We start from the raw sequence: 18966 nt of genomic DNA on the forward strand, positions 1-18966 counted from the left end.
AAAGTTTATTTTATGAGCACCTCACTTGAATGCATTGCACCACTGGCATGCCAATCACCTATTTTAATATATCAGTACCTATTAAAAAGTAGCTCTTGTTACATGGTACAATATACTACATAGTCCAGTATCTACCACTCCATTCTCAGTGTAAAAGAAGCTGCCTCAGAAACACACACACACACACACACACACACACACACACACACGCTACATAGCACAGTATCCGCCATAAGTAGTATACTCTACTCTCAGTTTTGAATCCATTTGCACAATTCACTCATCAGTATTTGGCTAGTGCAAGTCATCAATACAAAAGCAATTATATTTTTCTTAATTGGTATTTCTGAGTTATTAAGTTATTCTTCTGTCTGCCAGCACACTGTTCAAGTGTCATTATAGAATGATTGAGACAGTGTGATACTCCTGGGGGAAACACTGCTGAAAACCTGCCTCTGTCACCCATGGAAAAACACCTACGTGTGTTAAACACCATACTCAAGAAGTCAGAGTTAGATTGTTGTGCAAGAATGGAAATTTGGGTACTCTGTGTTCTTCTAAAATACACCATTTTTAAACAAATTATCATTATCCTTTCCCCTCTTTCAGTTAAAATGTGCTTTGTAATAATTTTTTTTCTGATTACTTAAAACTTTCTGATACCATATTTAATTTTAGGAACTAAAATAAAGATATCAAAACTAGATTTAAGTAAAATTGGAGACATTTTTGAGGAAGTTGGAAAAAATGTCACTTCACTTTGCATATTCAGTCTGCTAGAACAGCGGTTGTGGAAATAACAGCGGTGTTTCTCACCCTTCCCAATGCTGAAATCTTTAACACTGTTCCTCATGTTGTGGTGACCTCCAACCATAAAATTGTTATTATTATTATTATTATTATTATTATTATATTTTGGGTTTATTTTTTTATTGAGACAAGGTTTCTCTGTGTAGCTTTGCTGACTGTCCTGGAACTAGCTCTTGTAGACCAGGTTTTCCTTGAACTCACAGAGATCTGCCTGCCTCTGTCTCCCAAGCTCTGGGATTAAAGGCATGTGCCATCACTGCCAGGCATAACATTATTTTTGTTGTACTTTAAAACTGATATTTTTCTATGTTATAAGTCATAATGTAATATATGATACACAGGATATTTGATATACAACCCCAGTGGGGGTCACAACCCACAGGCTAAGAACCACATAAATACTTTATGATCAGAAGTCTAAGAATTTTACACTAATATATGTTGATGCAAATGATAGACAAAATATCCCTACTGAGGAAAGGAAATAAATGCTTACTTAAACTGTGAGCCTTTCATGTGTAATTAAAATTTAAATTTAAAGGGGAGGTGAGAGGCAGGGAGGGGAGCATAGAAAAATGTAGAGCTCAATAAAAATCAATAAAAAAGAAACAAAATTATATAGCAAGCCTGTAATTCACTAAATATGTAATACCTCTTCACTTAATCAAAATACTAAATTCATTTTGTACACAGAATTTTGTCTGCTTCAAATTAATTTTTACTTCTTACATTTATTTATTTGTTTGGTGTGTATGTGCGTGTGCGCGCGTGTGTGCACGCAATGGGGTGAATGTGGAGGTAAGAGGACATTTGCAGGAGTGAATTTCTTCTACCATTTATGCTCTGGACCCAATCTATGTCACCAGCCTAGGCAGCAAGCAGTTTACCTACTAATGCATTTCCCTGGAGCTCAAATGCATCATTTAACTACACTAACAAAATAATGAGAGGAGATGTTTTCCTGACCAAGCAGAGATATCACTATAGTTTAATCTACAAGAGGTACCATGTTGAAAGCCTTAAGAAAATGCGGTCTTTTAATGAGGTACGAAGTGGGATGGACAATGATTTCCTGCTATCATCAGAGTCAAGGGATTATTTCTCCTTTACATTTGTCCTTCTGAAGGATAAGAATTTACAGCACTCTCTATTAAATGCCCTAGTGTTTGTTTGTGGGAAACTAATATAAATAAAATGACCTTAGGCAAAAGTTCCACTTGTGTCTTTGCTGTCATAGGCATTTGTGTAATTTAGCGGAATCACAATATTTGAGCCCTATTAGTTTACGGATTATACACATTTCCCTCCTCCTACAGGAATATACTTCAACACTTCTGCTCAATGGCTACGAGACCCTGGAAGACTTGAAGGATATTAAAGAAAGTCACCTCATTGAATTAAACATTGCCAATCCAGAAGACAGGATGAGGTTACTCTCAGCTGCTGAGAGTCTCCTGGATGAAGAAAGTAAGTGTACATATCCACCCTTCTCCCTCCTGATCATCACGCTTTAATATAAACAGTGAAACCATTAAAAGCATAACCCCAATGTCATTTACTAAGAATCATATAAAGCATTCTTCCCTATAACATGAAAGAATTTTTATATAATATCAGATACTACTCTGGACAAAATGTATAATTAGGGAAAAGATTTTTGACTGTATTCTTACAAAGGAAAAAGTTCTCTGGGTCTCTTGTTTTGGTTCTCTGAAATTATTAATTCACACACAGTGGATGCCTGCATTCTCAAAGACCAAGGGACTTAGAGACAAATATTTTAGTGCCAGTGTGAGCCATTAGTGAGAAATGCCACACATGTCTACCGTAGAATGGCACAGCGCCTGGCTCTGAGTTAATGAGCTTTCCCTACCACACAGGAAAATTTATTTCATTACCATATAGTCACACCTTGCGTGTGTTTATAGTACTCTTTGTAAAGGCTATAATAGCTTGCAAAAATATTCAGTACTCACTTTTATTATCAGAGCTGGTTCACTGTATTTGTAAATATAAACTAAAGATGAAATAATAAATGCAGATTCATTTATGGCTGAGTGCAAGTTATGCCAGCTGGGTTTATGAAAATGGAATAGCTTTTATTTTTACAATTGGCCATTCACAACACTCGTTTTATTAAATCTAGTCAAACCTCAAAACCCTGAGTTTAGGGAAGGCCAAGCACTGCAGAGTATATTGTAATGGGAAAAAAATAAAGAGGAATGGAGGGAGCCTCTGCTCTAAACACATGCAAATACAGCAAAACCAAATAGACTCCATAGCTATAGATGTATAGTTGTTTCTATTCTTCAGTGTGTCTGTGTGTGTACAATAATTATAGATGGGGGCGTTGGGCAAGCATGGTGGGAGCAGGAGGAGGAGGAAGGGTGGAAATGACGTGAATATGGCGTACTCAGGCATGGAATTCTCAAACAATATTTTCAAGGGAAAAAAGACAAACAAAGAAAAAGGAATGGAATCTAACTTCAAAGCTTAAAAAAGTATTTTAAACCATCCAATCCAGTCTTCTTCAAAACTTAAACTAACAGTAGATCTTAAGAACTTTCTCCAAACATAACACCCTTAGTAAAACGTCTTCATGTTTATTATTTTCCTTCATGCTGCTGCCAGCTCAGAGCCTGAGGCAGGAAGTGCCTTGTATCTTGAGCACGAGCTCCTAGTGATTTCAGAGTTAAGATTCAGGCCAATGTTTGGGAAGCATTGCCAGACTTCTTAATACCGCAAGGAACAGTTCAGAGGGTGAGCATGAGGGAATATGTGTATAGCAACCAGACCTTGACTTCCTTTGTGGGTTATTCTGAACTGCATTTCAAAAGTCCTACCAAACTGAAGCACAGCCTGGCTATACATGTTTCACATGTGATAACAATTAATGTAATTCTTTAGAAACTTTCTTTTTTCTACTCGTGGTGTTGTGTGTGCACAGCTATTTATCCTTTCCCAACAACTTAGGCATGCATGACTAACCCAACACAAGTAGAAATGACTCTATGCCTAATTTATTATTATAAATAATATTCATTATTATATTATATATTTTATTATTATAAATAATATGTTATTTATAATAATATAGTTTTATTTGAAGTTCTGTGGACTGGGGGATGAGCACAGGTGGATAGAGTCTCAAACGCGGGCAAAAATTGACTTAGAAAAGTAGATGACTTATTCAGAGCTTGAGACCAGATAAAATCCACCCGCGAGACTTGATGCAGAGATATCTCTTCAGTAGATGAGGCAGCTTCTTCTACATCCCATCATTTCAATTCACGGCTCCTCACTAAACAATGTGTGCTAAGAAAACAGTTCTGTAAGCTTCTCCTGTTGCCCATGTGCAGTCACACAGCCAATCTCCAAAGGAATGTAGTAACCATGAAGTACGAGGAGGGAGAAGAAAGTTTCTGAACGTTTGAAAATACTTGCTGGTCTCCTACATTTCAAACCACCTACCTTGTCCTATTTCCAGCTGAAGCAAATAATAACTGAATTTCGAAGAAGTCAAACAAATAGATAAGAAGGAGAGGTAGGGTTGTCATCAAAGGCACACCGCTGGAGAGCTCAAGTTCCACCCATTTTGTGTATGCAACCTAGTAAAGGTAAAAATAAATAAATCAACAAATACTTTAAAAGGGAAACTTTGTACTACTTCTTCAATTCCCTAAAGGGCAATATTTGCAAGATAGAAAAGCTAAACATGAATAGCTAACTGGAGTTTTCAAGCCGGATATCTGGGACTAAATGTCTTAAGACTGTGAGGTTGTATGTTCCAGTCTTTCCTGATCTCTGAAAACAAAACACAAGTCACATCATGTCCCCTTTCATTGTCGGACATACGAAGAGGGCAAATGCCAGAAATTCTTTCTCTGCATGAGACTCTTTAGAATGTGGTACTTGAAAGTCAAGAAAGGCTGAATACTCAACAACAGCCTCTCACGTGTGAGCGTGCACACAGAGCGTCTGCTTTCAGGAGACAACAGAAAAATCCAGCTTTGACTTGTGTCACTTTCAACACACAGCCCTGAGATGACTCTTAATCTTGTGCTATAGTAGTGTTAGAATATACATGTCAAAAAGATGCATATCGTATGTTAGGCTATGCTGACTGAGAGCTATTTATCTCACACAAAACCGTTTCGCTTAAGAAATAAAGAATGACTTTCATTTGTTGATAAGATGGTGAATTCTGATGTTGTGGCACCATGCTCCTGCGGGCTTATTTTTATCTATCCTACTTTGTGAATCATATCTCCTACAACAAACCTAAAGAGTAAAAGCACAACCTTCATGTTACTTGAATGATAAAGACCTTGAATATATGACTATATAAAAATGTTATATTGTTTAAAAAACAAATGCATGCCATAGTCACAGAAGAAACATACCTCTTTTAAAAGAATGGGGTGCACAAAATAGCTCCATTTTATGTGTGTGTGTTTATTATTATCATTGAATCTGCTCATGTATGTGAGAACATTCCTAATTTGGGGTTCCATTATTACTTTGAGAATTTGGAGAGTTTCTGCTTTGCCAGTCATTCAATATAAATATTAAGCAAAGTGGGCATGTGTCCTAAGTGTTAAAAACTCATGATATTTCAGGAAATGGCACAAGCCCCATCTCAATCCTTAATATACATGGAGTATTAAAGAGGACTGGAGATAAGGGATGGAGAACAAAAATCTAACATTTAGAATTTTATTTTCATTTTCTCTTAGCCCAGAAGTAGATAGTATTATTCTAACTTTGATTAATATTAAAATGTAAGCTTGATTAAATACTTTAGGACACTACTTGATGGGAGGCAAGATTCTTCTCCAACTAGCTGATACAAAGGCAATGAGAGGTATTCGAGCTGGTCATGTGTTTATTGCTGGACAATGACTACTTTGGGGCTCTGCAGTCCCAGCAGGATAATTAGGGGTATTTGGAATCCACTCCCATGTTGCATTATCACTGAGCAGAATAAAATCAATGGCTCTTTCACACAGGAATTTAGATAAAATGTGAGACAAGGCAAGCTGTGAGCAGTTCTTGAAGGGACAGGGAAAGCAGGATCCGATTACATTGTATATATAAGGGTTTCTCTGATCATGCTGGGACTTTAAAATTGGTCTCTGTTTCATGAGCAAATGTTCCCATCAACGTGAAGAGGTGTGTGTGTGTGTGTGTGTGTGTGTGTGTGTTTAGGTGTTCTACATATAAAACCTTTAAAGTCGCTTTGTCTTACCCAGAAATACATCCTTAGAATAAAATAGTTAACTGTTGTTTATAGGATATAATTTGTTTTTCTTCTGCAATTTCTTTGTGTACATTTGGAATTATTTTGTTGTGTCTTAAATATATCTCCCAAACTGTGTCCTACTGCTCTTGGGGTAAAGGAATAATGGAAATACCTTTCTTTCTTAGCACAGAGGGCTAATTAAATTTTAAACTATAAAATTATGGTCACAAAATAAGAAAACATCACAGAATTGGTATTCAGTGTATTTTAGATACTAGTAAGCTCTGATTTCAGTGCCAAGTGAGGAGGAAGGGTGAAGGGTAGCTTGTGTGCCAGGTTATTGGCACAGGCTGTGGTCACAGCAGCTCCTCATTGCTCTCCCATCCCCAATTGTGCCGTCCTGCCTGCCCAAGTTTGATGTAGGGCAAATGGGAAGGCCCTGTCAGTAGCTGGAACAAGAGCCGCCAGCAGGGAAGATTTGCAGCGAGAGCAGACAGCAGTCCAGCAGTTGGTCCAGCAGTGTGCCAGTCTACCCTGGAGGCTAGCCCCTGACATGTGTACCTGGGCTTCGAACCCACCTGGGATATGATTTGAGTCTGGGTACAAAAAAGATAAACAGTTTTAGAAAAGATACAATAATTGCTCACATGAAAAAGTAGAGGAGATGGACAGATATTTTATTGGTATCTGTTTACACATTCGCAAACATAGATTAATATATTTTTACTCGTAGATGCTTGGCTTTGGGATTTAATTTCCCCAGACTTATTTTTGTTGTTACTATCTAAGATTTCTTTTGTGGCAAATAGCATATTCTACACAATAAAAAAATAAACTAAAATCAACACATTTTTAACCTTTCTTCCAAGAGTGACTTCTAGAGAGAAGAACTTAGAGACTTTTCACACCAGTCATAGACTATTGTAATGCCTCTGTGTGCGTGTGTGTGTGTGTGCGTGTGTGTGTGTGTATGTGTGTGTGTGTGTGCATGTAACACTCTAGTGCTTGCTTTTATACTACAGTGTGACTGTGACCTAGCCTAGGTACGATTTTGAAACGATTGCCTCAGTCAAGCAAGATGAAATCTTCAAACCCATGTGCTTTCATCAGATTTCAGTCCTGTTTTTCATCTAGTAATAGACTAACAAGTGCTTACAGAGACAATAGATGTTAAGTGGGGATTCTAAGTAAAGAGGCATGCAGTAGTGAGGAAGACTCTTTTCTGATGGTAGAAGGTGATGATGCCTGCAGTCCCACCATACATGAGTGAGTTCTGCAATAGGGAGATGGGTAGTTTGGTATCTATCTTGGCAAGATTTATTTCATTGACATGATAGCAACATACACATGTGTGTACAGAGTATAAATATTTTTTGGAAGGCAATCATGTATAAAATTGAAAGTTTAAATTTGGAATAGTTTAAATATATAATTCAAGTTCTAGGATTTTTCCATTAAATTTACTAAAAAAAAATGCAATCTCAAATGCTAGAAAATCTAGTTACAACTTAAAAGTCTACCAACTAACTTGCTAAGTGAATCAAAATATACCATAAAAAGCAAGGTATTTTGAAAATATTAAGAGCCCGATAGTAGTCTCTATACAGATATGAATATATGTACAAAACATTAAATGATGTAGTGGATATTTTTATTGTTGCAGTGGCTAAATCACTGACATGAGGAAACAAGGAAAGGAGAGGTTTACATCCCACAGTTTGAGGGGACAGTCCATTACAGTGGGGAAATTGGTAGCAGGAGCATGTAGCTCGTCACATTGCACACACAGTCAGGAAGCTGAAGGACAAACTCTGATGCTCAGCTCGCTTTCTCACATTTATTCAGTTCAGGACCCCAGCATATGGAATAGTCTCACCCACATTTAGAGTCAATAGCCTCACCTCATTCAACCCAAACTAGAAACTACCTCAAAAATATGCCAAGAGGCACATTTCATGTTGTTGCTACATCCTCTAGAGTTGACTATTAAACATTGGGAATGGTAAAAAAAACAAACAAACAAACAGAATGCTGTCCACATGTGGGTAATCTTATTTTTTATAAAAATCATAATTTAAGGAATGATGATGTTAACTTTTGCCATATTGATAAATCAAGGGAATTGGACCTCTATCCTCTTACTGTTTCGTTTTGTCTGTTTGCTTTTTTCTTCTAAACCTGAGAATTAAACTGGCATAAGACATATCAGTTGGAGAGAATAAAGATGCCAGCATTTATTTAATATGTTTTATATGTCAAAGAATATTTTCTCAGAAAATAAGAATCAAACAATTATAATTGAACTTTTATGAATTAATTTAAAGAAGGGCAAGAGAGTAATAGTATGGCCAGGCCATGGGCTTGGCATTGGCTAGTCAACGGGGTAAAGAATTGGCATGGAAAATAAAGTCCATGTAAAATTTTACTGTGGCCTCGTCTGTCCTTTGGCGTATTCCCATGGGACCCTTCAGGAAGAGGAATGCACCCTTGCACCTGTTGCTGTCCGAGTATATTTATTGCTAATAGTCTATATGTAAAGTACCACATTTTGAGATCATAGAATCTTAACTTCATCAAGTAGGTAGAATCTTATTTATTAAAATTATAAAATTAATTTCCAAGTCTGCTGCTCAATAATGTATCATAGTTAGGTTTTATCTCTTACTTGTTATTACCTGATGGAGGAGGGCATCTGTCTATCTATTGTTTCATCAGTTAATTAATAAAGAAACTGCGTGGCCTTATAGGACAGAAAATTAGGTAGGTGGAGTAGACATAATAGGATTGTGGGAGAAAGAAAGCAGAGTCAGGCAGATGCTTCAGGCTGATGCCATAGCTCTCCTCTCCCAGCTGGAAGCAGGCTAAGATCCTTTCCGGTAAGACACCACGTCGTGGTGCTACACAGATTACTAAATATGGGTTAAAGCAAGATATGAGAATTAGCCAATAAGAGGCTGAAACTAATGGGCCAAGCAGTGTTTAAAAGAATACAGTTTCCGTGTAATTATTTTGGGTGTAAAGCTAGCCGTGTGGGATGCGGGCGGGATGAAAAACAGGCCTGCTCATCTCATCACTACAGAATGTGATTTCTAGAGTTTTCTAAGTTGCTTACTTCTCATATACTTAGGTAATATTATATCCTCCTACTAAATTACCAACCTAGAAATGTCTCTCCTCAAAAGGGGAGAGATTTCTCAAGCCCAGAGCCTTGCACGGTGTTATTGAGAGTAGCATGACAGCAATGGAAACCACAATTGTGCTCAGGGGTCCTGGCACTGAATGTCAGTGCTTCTACACATGGAATGGTACCCAGCACTGTGGGCATTTCAGTTGCTGCAGGTGTGGGTGATCAGATTTCCTCCTGGTACCCGTGTCGTTAGAGGGTGACGAGAACGCTATGCTGCAGGGATAGATGGGTCACCCCTGCTCCATCTGCTCTCAGCCTTAGAAGAACAGCCACAGCCAATTGCTCTTACATGAGTGGACTTCTCATAATTTTCTGTCATTCTAAAACTTAGGTTACTATAGAAAACAAAAAAATAAGTGCTATCATCACGTAATTTAAGGGCATATTTAAGAGGTGTTAGTTATTAAAATTCCCTCCACGGACAAGGCCCCAACATACAAAATACACGCATGGTTATCTGCAGAATGGATGGGTTTCAGTGTTGGGGATTCAAATGGAGCTCAATCGGGAAGAGGTTTGCAGCTATCCTAAAATGTGTGTGCCTCTTCTTCGCTGGTGACGGTGCACAGCCACAGAACGCAAGATTCATAAAGCCACGGACATCTTTATTACTCTCAGGAGTTCACATATTCCTTTTGGGTCACCTTTAGCTTTAACTTAAGCGGTGCAAACATTGTTTTGTTAGTGTAAAACTACTCTCCATCAATACTTCCTTTGGCCAGGCATTTCCCTGCGCCTCTCAGCTTACATTATTTTATATGTTAGGGGTCACAGAAACAGATATTTTTACATCTAAAGCAAATGCAAAAGTAAATTTGAAATCTGGGAACTTTGTGGTTAAAATACCTGGAAGACCAATCAAAACTTGGAAGTTTGAACCACAGAACCTTTAACTCTGTAATGTGTGAGGATAGGGAACCTGCCTCCCTTAGACACTGAGAAGTTCTTCCCAGGAAAAATATCTAGTTTTATGCCTTTAAAGTGTTCTTCACTTTTAATATAATTGAGACTGCCTACACTTAATTAATTAAATGTCACAACTCCAATATAATTATTTTATGAATAATTATTTTAGCTGTCTTATGTTTAATCACCATGCCATTTTTCAACATTGATGACAATCTTAAATCTATAATTTTTGATTCATGGACCTTATATAATTCTCTAAAAATTTTGGTAGGGAATAAAATATTTTCTAAATAGTCTTTTCTTAATATGTTAATTTTAATTTCATTATGTAGCATATAAAATTTAATTACTAAATTTTTTATTGTGGCTGTTATTAATCGATTACAATAACCAATACTTATACTCACTTATGCTCATGTTTGAAATGCATAGTCTTTGGGAAATTCACAAACCATTTTGTGAGTATCTTAAATAAAAATTCTATTTTAACTTGTCCACTATCTAAAAATAAAATATAAAATATTGTAGATATCAAAGAAATAAATAGAAAATCAGTCTAATATTTGAATACATCCATTTATTTATTAATTATATGAACATATGCTCTTATATAATTTGAATAACATAATATAGAAAAATAAATGTTGTTTATTTTGTTATTTTGTGTTTTTAAATATCACTGGAAATGTTTTACTGTGCAAATATGCACTCAGAAATCTTCCGTGAAGTCCATAGTTTTGGCAGTAAACTGTTTCTTATTACAATGTGTTATTTGCCTGGTTAGTTGAACACAGGACTGAGCTGATGTAGATTATGGTATCAATTTCTAGGTAAACCAATTAGCCTTTGCTCTGTTTCCCTGACACATGAAAGGTTTACATAACTTAGAAAGAAAATGTGAATGCATTACTGTGAGTTTATTCTCACTGTAGGTAAAAAGAAAACCCAAATAAAACAACAACAACAACAACAGTAGCCTAAGGCCTACATTTATACCAATCCCTGACATTAGAGTCAGCATGAAAAGAAACAAGACTCGATCTGGCCCTCTGCATCCAAAGCCCGGGTTCTATGGAGCTGCCCCCGCCATAGCGCTGTATAATGGCCTGCCTTTTCTTTTTATAGTTACAGTTGAGGGGCTCCAGCTGATAACCTGCCGGAAATTACGGCAGGCCTGGTGGGAAGCATCTGAGGAGAGTGGTCATGTTTTCACTTCAGGAAGAAACCATTAGCAAATCACTGCTGTTCTGTAAATTACCGCGCTGCTTAAGTCTCGGCCGGAGGAACCGCTGTCTCTCTTCATAAAGAGTGCGGGTGGAAGGGCTCTCACAGCAAAGAACCTGTATTTAAAACAAAGCAATTCCTGGAGTGCAGAGACCCTGAGACAGTATTTCTAGGGGGAAACAAAACAAATGCTCCTTTGTTACTAAAACAATGCTGCGTATGCTCTGGAGAAGTCCGACTTCCTTGGACTAAGTTATGGGACCATTTGTGGTGCAATGTGTGGAGGCTTCCGAGGTTGAAAAGAAGAAGCTGAGTGTTGATTTTCTTTTTTGAAAGAAAAAAGGAGATAATTTTGGAAATCAGAGACTTCTGAGCCTAAACATTCTGTCTTCAAAATTGCTCCACACTTCTACTCAGCCTGAATAGGACAGAGGGCTGGGGACAAATCAGTCTGATGATCTCAAGATTTGCTTAGAACGTCATCTTGAAGGGAAGCGGCTCAGGGTTTTTCACTTAACATTGAGGTAATAGGCCCACAATGAATCTGAGAAAACGTGGCCTTTGGTTCGCCAGCATGACTGAAGGGGTCACACTAAAAAATCTGGAAAAGTGGCAATGTGTATACAAAAGAACCAGTCTGGCTTGCCTTTTTCAACAGTGCCAGGATAACTGGACAGAACTGGTTCATTTCTCTTCGGTAGCAATAAGATGAAAAGGCAGAAGCAAGAGGAGCAACCCCTTGGAAAATGATGTCAAAACTCAGCCCCCTATTCATAAAAAGAGGGCTTGGTAACACAATGACAGATCTTCATCAAGTCTATTGACTAAGTAAATCTCCTACAACTTAAGGGTCTTTGCTAATAAACAGCAAGGTAGCTGAGTTTATAATCAAACTATTAACATCACCAGTATTCAAAGGCAAGATTTTAGAATACTTAAAAGTTGTAGCAACAATTAATCAGGAGAATATTTATACATTATATGTTAATATTATACATCAGGAATCAATTTATTCAGGAGAAATGCAATAAATGTGGCTTTGTGGTTTGGAATAGAAATCCTCCAGGAAAGGGTTAAAGGAAATGGTGTGTTTCATGCTGAAGATGAGTAGATTAGGAAGTGGTTTTTAACATTCTTTCAGTATTTTTGAACAAGTACTTATTGCATAACTACAGAATCAGAAAATATGTTAAGCATTTTCTCAATTTATCTAAGTGTGAGGAATAGCTACTAGCATTCTGATACAAGAAAGGGAAGTTGTTCGCTACATACAGGAATACCTGAAATCACCAGAGTTTGTTTCTAATGTCTACCAGACATTAGTGAGGGCTGATTGTTAGTGAGGTTAGAGGGCAGAACATAAACCAACTTCCACAAGATGGAACATAGACAATGCTCTTGAAAAACAGAAGATGACGTGCAAGATAAAGGCACATAACCTAATTGGTGTTATGTGAGTCAGCTGAAAACAATTTTGGATCTTGAAGCTCTGCTATATTTTCCTCTAATTGGAAGTGGATAAGTGGAGGGCAACAGGATTAAGAATATGAGGCAAAATTCTCGCCTCAACTGTCAATGTCTGTGCTTGCTCATGCCAGTGTGGAGCAGGGAAGAGCAAAGTGAAGAGTCCCTGCTACTATCTGAAGACAGGGGGTGTGCCGCTGTGGTGAGACAGCTAGGAGTTGACAGCTCGAGATTCATTTTATGTCTGAAGCCCTTAGCTCACAATGCAGAGGAATCAAAGCAGACAAAGAACCTTCACAGAGACCAGGAGTAGTCTGGTGGCAAAGGATCCCAGACAGGAGTCACAGGGTGCAAGGTTGCTTAGAGAAACCTTTTGTTCAATTCTGAGATTCTTCATTCTAAAGATAATACCTTTTTGTATATAAATCTGCTTTAGTGAGCAAATCTCAAAGTAAACTAATGTTATTTAGAACTAAGAAGACGCATAAGACACACTGAATCTCACGAAGCAGTTCTGGAAATTTGGAGTTTTGTACTCAAAAAGTTGCCTAGTTTTGTTATGTCTGTTTCTGTGGTGAATGCAGATATAGGAGAACTTCAGATAACTCAAAGAGTATTCGCTAAATTCCAAGTGTTTGAAGACCCGCTATACACTTTGTCACAGTGAGTGATCTCTTAGTTACATATCCACACATTCATAATTCCAGAACTGTTCATCACTTGGATTATATTTCAAACTCCACGTGACTTTCCTAATGATCCTTTAAGGAATACTTGGACCAAGTATCTGTCATACTGTGGATACAATCTGTTTTCTTTGGCAACTTATTATTAATGTAACACGAGAGTCCATATTGGTCTTTGCTCATGTAGGCAGTTCACATGAATAACTTGAAGCTAAAAGTGAAAAGTGATGAGCAATGGTTGATTTCCATGAGTTTAAATACCAGAGTGCACATATCTCGTTTAAAACAATTAAATAAGTATTTTATTCACAGGTGTTTCCTTTGAAATCAAGTCAAGATAGGAATAGTTAGAATAGCATTATGCTTGCATCTTATAGTCCTATAAAAGTTGTCTCGGCTCTTCCTAACCACTATGCTTTTCCCATTTATAGCCACTGAAGAGCAAGAAAATGAATCTGAGCCTCTGTCCTTAAGACCTGAAAACAAGTCACAGTTAGATGACTGCCCAAGGGACTCTGGCTGTTACGTCTCTTCAGGAAACTCGGATAATGGCAAAGAGGACATGGAGTCAGAAAATCTGTCTGACATGGTACAGAAGATTGTCATCACAGAAGCCAGTGACTGAACATTTGCATCTCCATATATATGGAATTCCATTTGAACTCTTATCTGCTACAAGATCAAATAGAAGTGTTCCAAATGCCTCCCAAAGTGCAAAGTGTTTTAATGTGAATGACTGAACATGTAAATGTTTATCTCTAAATTCCCAGTGAGTGTGCATCATGTGTGTATTTATTAAATACTATGTGTTAAAGTTCTTCTGCCTATATTAGAAAAAAAAGACATAATGCAAAATACCATGGTGGTACATGATATATGCTGTTCTTGCCTTTATTTCATAAGTGTAAAAATACAGTGATGAAACTGTGTATTTATATATATTATTGGGATATTTTATAGATGAGGTTTCAGTTGGACTGACTTCTACAGCCGAACATACACTCATTATTTTAATTGTTTGAAAATGTAGTCTGAAATTAGATACTTTGTTCTGACCAAGGGTGGATTTTGAGTGACAGTATTCTGTTTATTTCTTTACTCTGTTATCTGATATGCAGATAGAGTTAACCATATACTTTCTCTTTTTATTTAGTAAAATAATTGTAGATATGTTTTATTTTTATATGTAAATATTTTTAATTTTTCTCATCCCTAATAATAATAATAAAATATATCATGTACATATTATATTTTCTAGACTAAAGTTATTTAAGGTATTTTAATATTCTATTTTAGAGAATGTTTCTATTATAACATGTTGAATAGTCAATCTTCAGTTAAGAAAGTATAGTGATTTCACAAACATCTCCTAAGAATCATGTTACTGAATTCCTGAATCCTCCAGATTTCAGTTTGACATGCACAAAGACTTCATCTTCATTAGAAAATTCTCTCTCCTCTTTTCTTTCTACCCCACTATTTCTTTTTTTCTGAAACCGAGAGCTAGTCACTGAAATGTAAAGTTATTTCGTTCTTTGATCTGCTTTGATCTTCCTCAGACAAATTCTCAAATATGGGTCCTACCTCTAGAAATGCTTCTAATATTCCCAACATCCTGTCCCCAACCAGGGCCACTATCACATTTCAGACTCTTGTGTGGAATATTTTAATGTCGTTCCAATAGATATTCCATATTCAAATCCATTCCCACATAGTCTCTAGAAAAATCTTCACGACTCAAGTAAAATCATTCTCCTTCCTTGAAACATGTGATGGCCGCTCATTAACTTTAACATAACATGTAGACATATGTAGACATATGTAGGCTCTTTGCCAAGGACTTTGCCCTCCTTGTGATCGTCCTTGACCACACCTGACCATGTGCAGTCTGCTCAGTCTTTCAAATTCACCATTTCCACCATGACTCTCTGTACATTAGGTATTTTTTTCAGTGCTTGGCCTGCTGTTTTTTCAGCCAAATCTTCCCTCTATTTTGTCCTCAAACTATGACACAAGACTGGCTTGCTATGTGAAAGTTTCCTGAACCATTTCTGTGCTTTTTTCTCTGTGTTTCCAAGGCCCCTTATACATAGTTAGTTACAGAAATCCTCCATTTTTCCTCTGAAAGTTGACTTTATACAAGACTGGGATCTCATGATAGAATTTATTTGCTTAGGACTTTAACTGTCCGGTGTCTAGTAAAATCTGGCCGAGGAGGAACACTCAGACAATACTTGCTATAGTTTATTGAGTATGGTGATTATTTCCAATATACAATTGGGACTTTCCAGTTAAGCCACTCTTACCAACATACAGGGGAATGTCTCCAAATTACCTATTAGATTTTAAAGAAAATGTGGAATTGGAAATGGCTCAGTGTTTAAGAGCACTTGCTCCTCAATCATGAGAGCTGGAGCTTGTATCCTAGCAACCAAGTGGGTAGCTCACAAGCATTTGTAACTCCAGCTCCAAGGGACCAGATACTCTAGTCTGACACATAGATTCTCTCTCTCCCTCCCTCCTTCTCTCTCTCTCTCTCTCTCTCTCTCTCTCTCTCTCTCTCTCTCTCTCTCTCACACACACACACACACACACACACACACACACACTAAAAACTGAAATAAGAGGCGTATACAGGCTTGTGTGTTTAGAGCACAGGCTGATCTTTCAGAGAATCTGGGTTTAATTACCAGCATCAATACCAATAGTGTACAGCCACCTGAGACTGAAAATCCAGAGGGTTCCAGCTTTTCTAGTCTCTGCATGTAACTTCATCCCTATGAACAGTTCTCAACCCAGACATGCTCAAACACATAATCAAAACAATAATGACAGATTTAAAAAAACAAGAAATGGAAGATAATAAAGAAAAGTCAGGCAAGATAAAATGTTACTCTGAATGCTGAAGACAACACCGTGTTTCAATCTCTCTAACAGATCTAATCTCACGTGCAGGGCCATATCATGTATGACGCACATGGGTACCTCAATTTCCTCCTCAGCAAAGAAGGCTTTTTCCTGACTTTGCTAACCACACTTAGATTAGTCTAGACCACGTTAATGCACAAAGCACAGACACTCCCCTCAGCTTTTTTTTTTTTACGTTGTACTAATCCTATTCTCTCAGTTTGCTCAAGAGAGTGTGACACTTTTATGGCGATGAAAGCAGATTCTAGTTGGAAAGGAACTGTGGAACCAACTGATAATAAAAAATACCAATCTCCTAGAGAGTGAAACTCTTCCACAATTTCTGTCCCCTGAAAATGGAACTATCATACCAGTTGAGGATTTAGGGGCATCCTTTTGAAAAGAGACCTTCAGGAATCAACAGCAAAAAAAGTCTGAACTCTTACAAAAGGAAGGAAGAGAGAAAAATAGAAAAACAAGAAGCTTAAGTAGCCAGGACAAAGGGCTGAACATGGAGACCTGTCCTAATGAGGGTGTTACTACAGAAATATGTCCCTATTTAAGATGATGCTGCATGTCTTTAATTCCTACGTCCCTGAACTTATAGCAGCAGTCTGTTCAATGCAAAAGATGCCCAATCAAGAGAGGAAAATCAGATTTTCATAATTTAATATATATAGATCACTGAATGGAAAGAAGCAGAAAGGCAAGAGCTCACTGAAAGTCAGGGAGCTAAGGGACTGTACCTTCTGCTAGTTTCTTTTTCTTTTTTAGAAGGAAGTTTCAATCTGAGTCCTTTAAGAGCAGATGAGGATATAGTTAAAAAGCCATGAAGCTAATATTTAAAGGATACTCTTATTGACTCTGATGGTTTAAACCTGGCAAGATGCCCAGTCACATATAATTATTTAGACTTGGTCAATAACGGTCCTTTGGACCAAACAATATGCATAAGGAAACTCACAATCGACCTGTTGGAGATAATTGTTTACAGGTAGTTTTCTGTGACTGTAAAGTCTTTCTATTATGCAGGGGTTACCTGGTCCCAGAGGTTTTGTTTTTTTTTTATATTTGAAAATTTAGCTATGGCAGTTAACAAGGTTAGAGAAATGTTAGAACCAGCAAATTTTCCAATACAAAAACAATATTCAATACATGGAATTGAAGCATGTGGCATGTACATGTAAGGCAAGAACTGAATCACCCACTTCTATCTTTTATTTATTATTTATTCACCTACTTACTTACTCACTTATTATAAATAAATATATTTATGAGATAAGGTACACTAGATTGTCCAGGGTGGTTTTAATCTTTTGATCCTCCGGCTTCAGCTCCTAAATAGTAGCTGGGATATAGGCTTGCACCATCAAACCCAGTTCAGTTTTGTGTGTGTGTGTTATTTTTTTGTTTTTGATAAATACAAAATTCAGACCACTTCAGTTCTGGTTTTCAATTAACTCTATAATTGTTATTTATAAACCTGAATATTACCTTCAACTGAAAATATGTTACTAGTAGCTTTTTTGTTTTTTAAATCATATTGCCGGGGGGTTGAGAAAAAAAAAATTAAAGAAAACGACCGGTAGCTGATTATTAGGTTTTGGTCAAGTTTCATTTTACTGAGGTTATAGCCACATGGTTTGCAACTTCCTGAGTGTGGCAAAATTGATGACATTTAATGTTGAGAAATTTCCACTGGAAGCATAAGTTCTGAGAAAAATATGTGTAGAAATGTTTAGATACCCCTTCATCTTACACACAAGTACTACTTCACACTGCCACCGAAAGACTTCACAACTAATTAGCATTAAGGCCTCAAATCATCTTGATAAAGTGACAAATCCTGCTAAATTTATGAGAAGGTTCAGAGATAGGTGAACAGACTCTAAGCTGAAGTTAAAAATGAATAGCAATTTCTAACTCTGCAAAGGTGTGTGAGCGGGGGAAGAAAATAGAAACCACCTGGTTTTGTTCTACCTCCACTTAACACCGCACCCTGCAGAGAACTCACTATGGATGCAGACCTACAGACTAGCGGTTATGGAGTTGAATCATGTAGTTTGAGAACTGTGGAACTCTACTCAGGCATTTATCACCAAAGAGTGATGCTCTTTCATCTAAAAGGATACGAACCCCGGTATATCTATTTGAGGTACTCAACACAGTATGTGCAGTGCTTGTATAAAAGCGACTATGATTTTTATAGCCAGAACTTCATTTCCCTACCTAGCTATAGCTATAAGATGGAAGCAGTACTCTATGAACATGCAGGTACATACTTAGAGATCTTGAAAGTCTTCAGACATAAGTGGCCTGAGGTCTGCAGAAAACCTGTGCTAGCCAGAAACACTAAGGGTGGTCAGCTGGTTGTAGAGAGTTCAGCACAGAGAGATTTTACAGGGCACATCATTTATTTGTTAGCACCTGAGCAGTTCAGAAAGAAACTCTACCGCACTTAGACTTAACTCCCCACTCTCCATACCTGAAGTGAGTAATTATTTTTAATAATGAATTATTACATATATAAATTATTG

The 18966-nt window shown here is 37.2% G+C and overlaps 1 protein-coding gene across 1 annotated transcript in view; it reads left to right on the forward strand.

Moving 5' to 3' along the window:
• Nucleotides 1-14765, forward strand: part of Samsn1 (SAM domain, SH3 domain and nuclear localization signals 1) — a 48197-nt gene extending 33432 nt beyond the window's left edge. The window contains exons 7-8 of the mRNA XM_038345608.1: nucleotides 2127-2277; nucleotides 13954-14765. Of these exons, the coding sequence (XP_038201536.1) occupies nucleotides 2127-2277; nucleotides 13954-14147 (345 nt within the window). The 3' untranslated portion in view covers nucleotides 14148-14765. The remainder of the gene's footprint in view (nucleotides 1-2126; nucleotides 2278-13953) is intronic.
• Nucleotides 14766-18966: the final 4201 nt, after the last annotated feature.

Source organism: Arvicola amphibius, chromosome 10 (assembly GCF_903992535.2).
Source record: "Arvicola amphibius chromosome 10, mArvAmp1.2, whole genome shotgun sequence".
Classification (NCBI taxonomy): Eukaryota; Metazoa; Chordata; class Mammalia; order Rodentia; family Cricetidae; genus Arvicola; species Arvicola amphibius.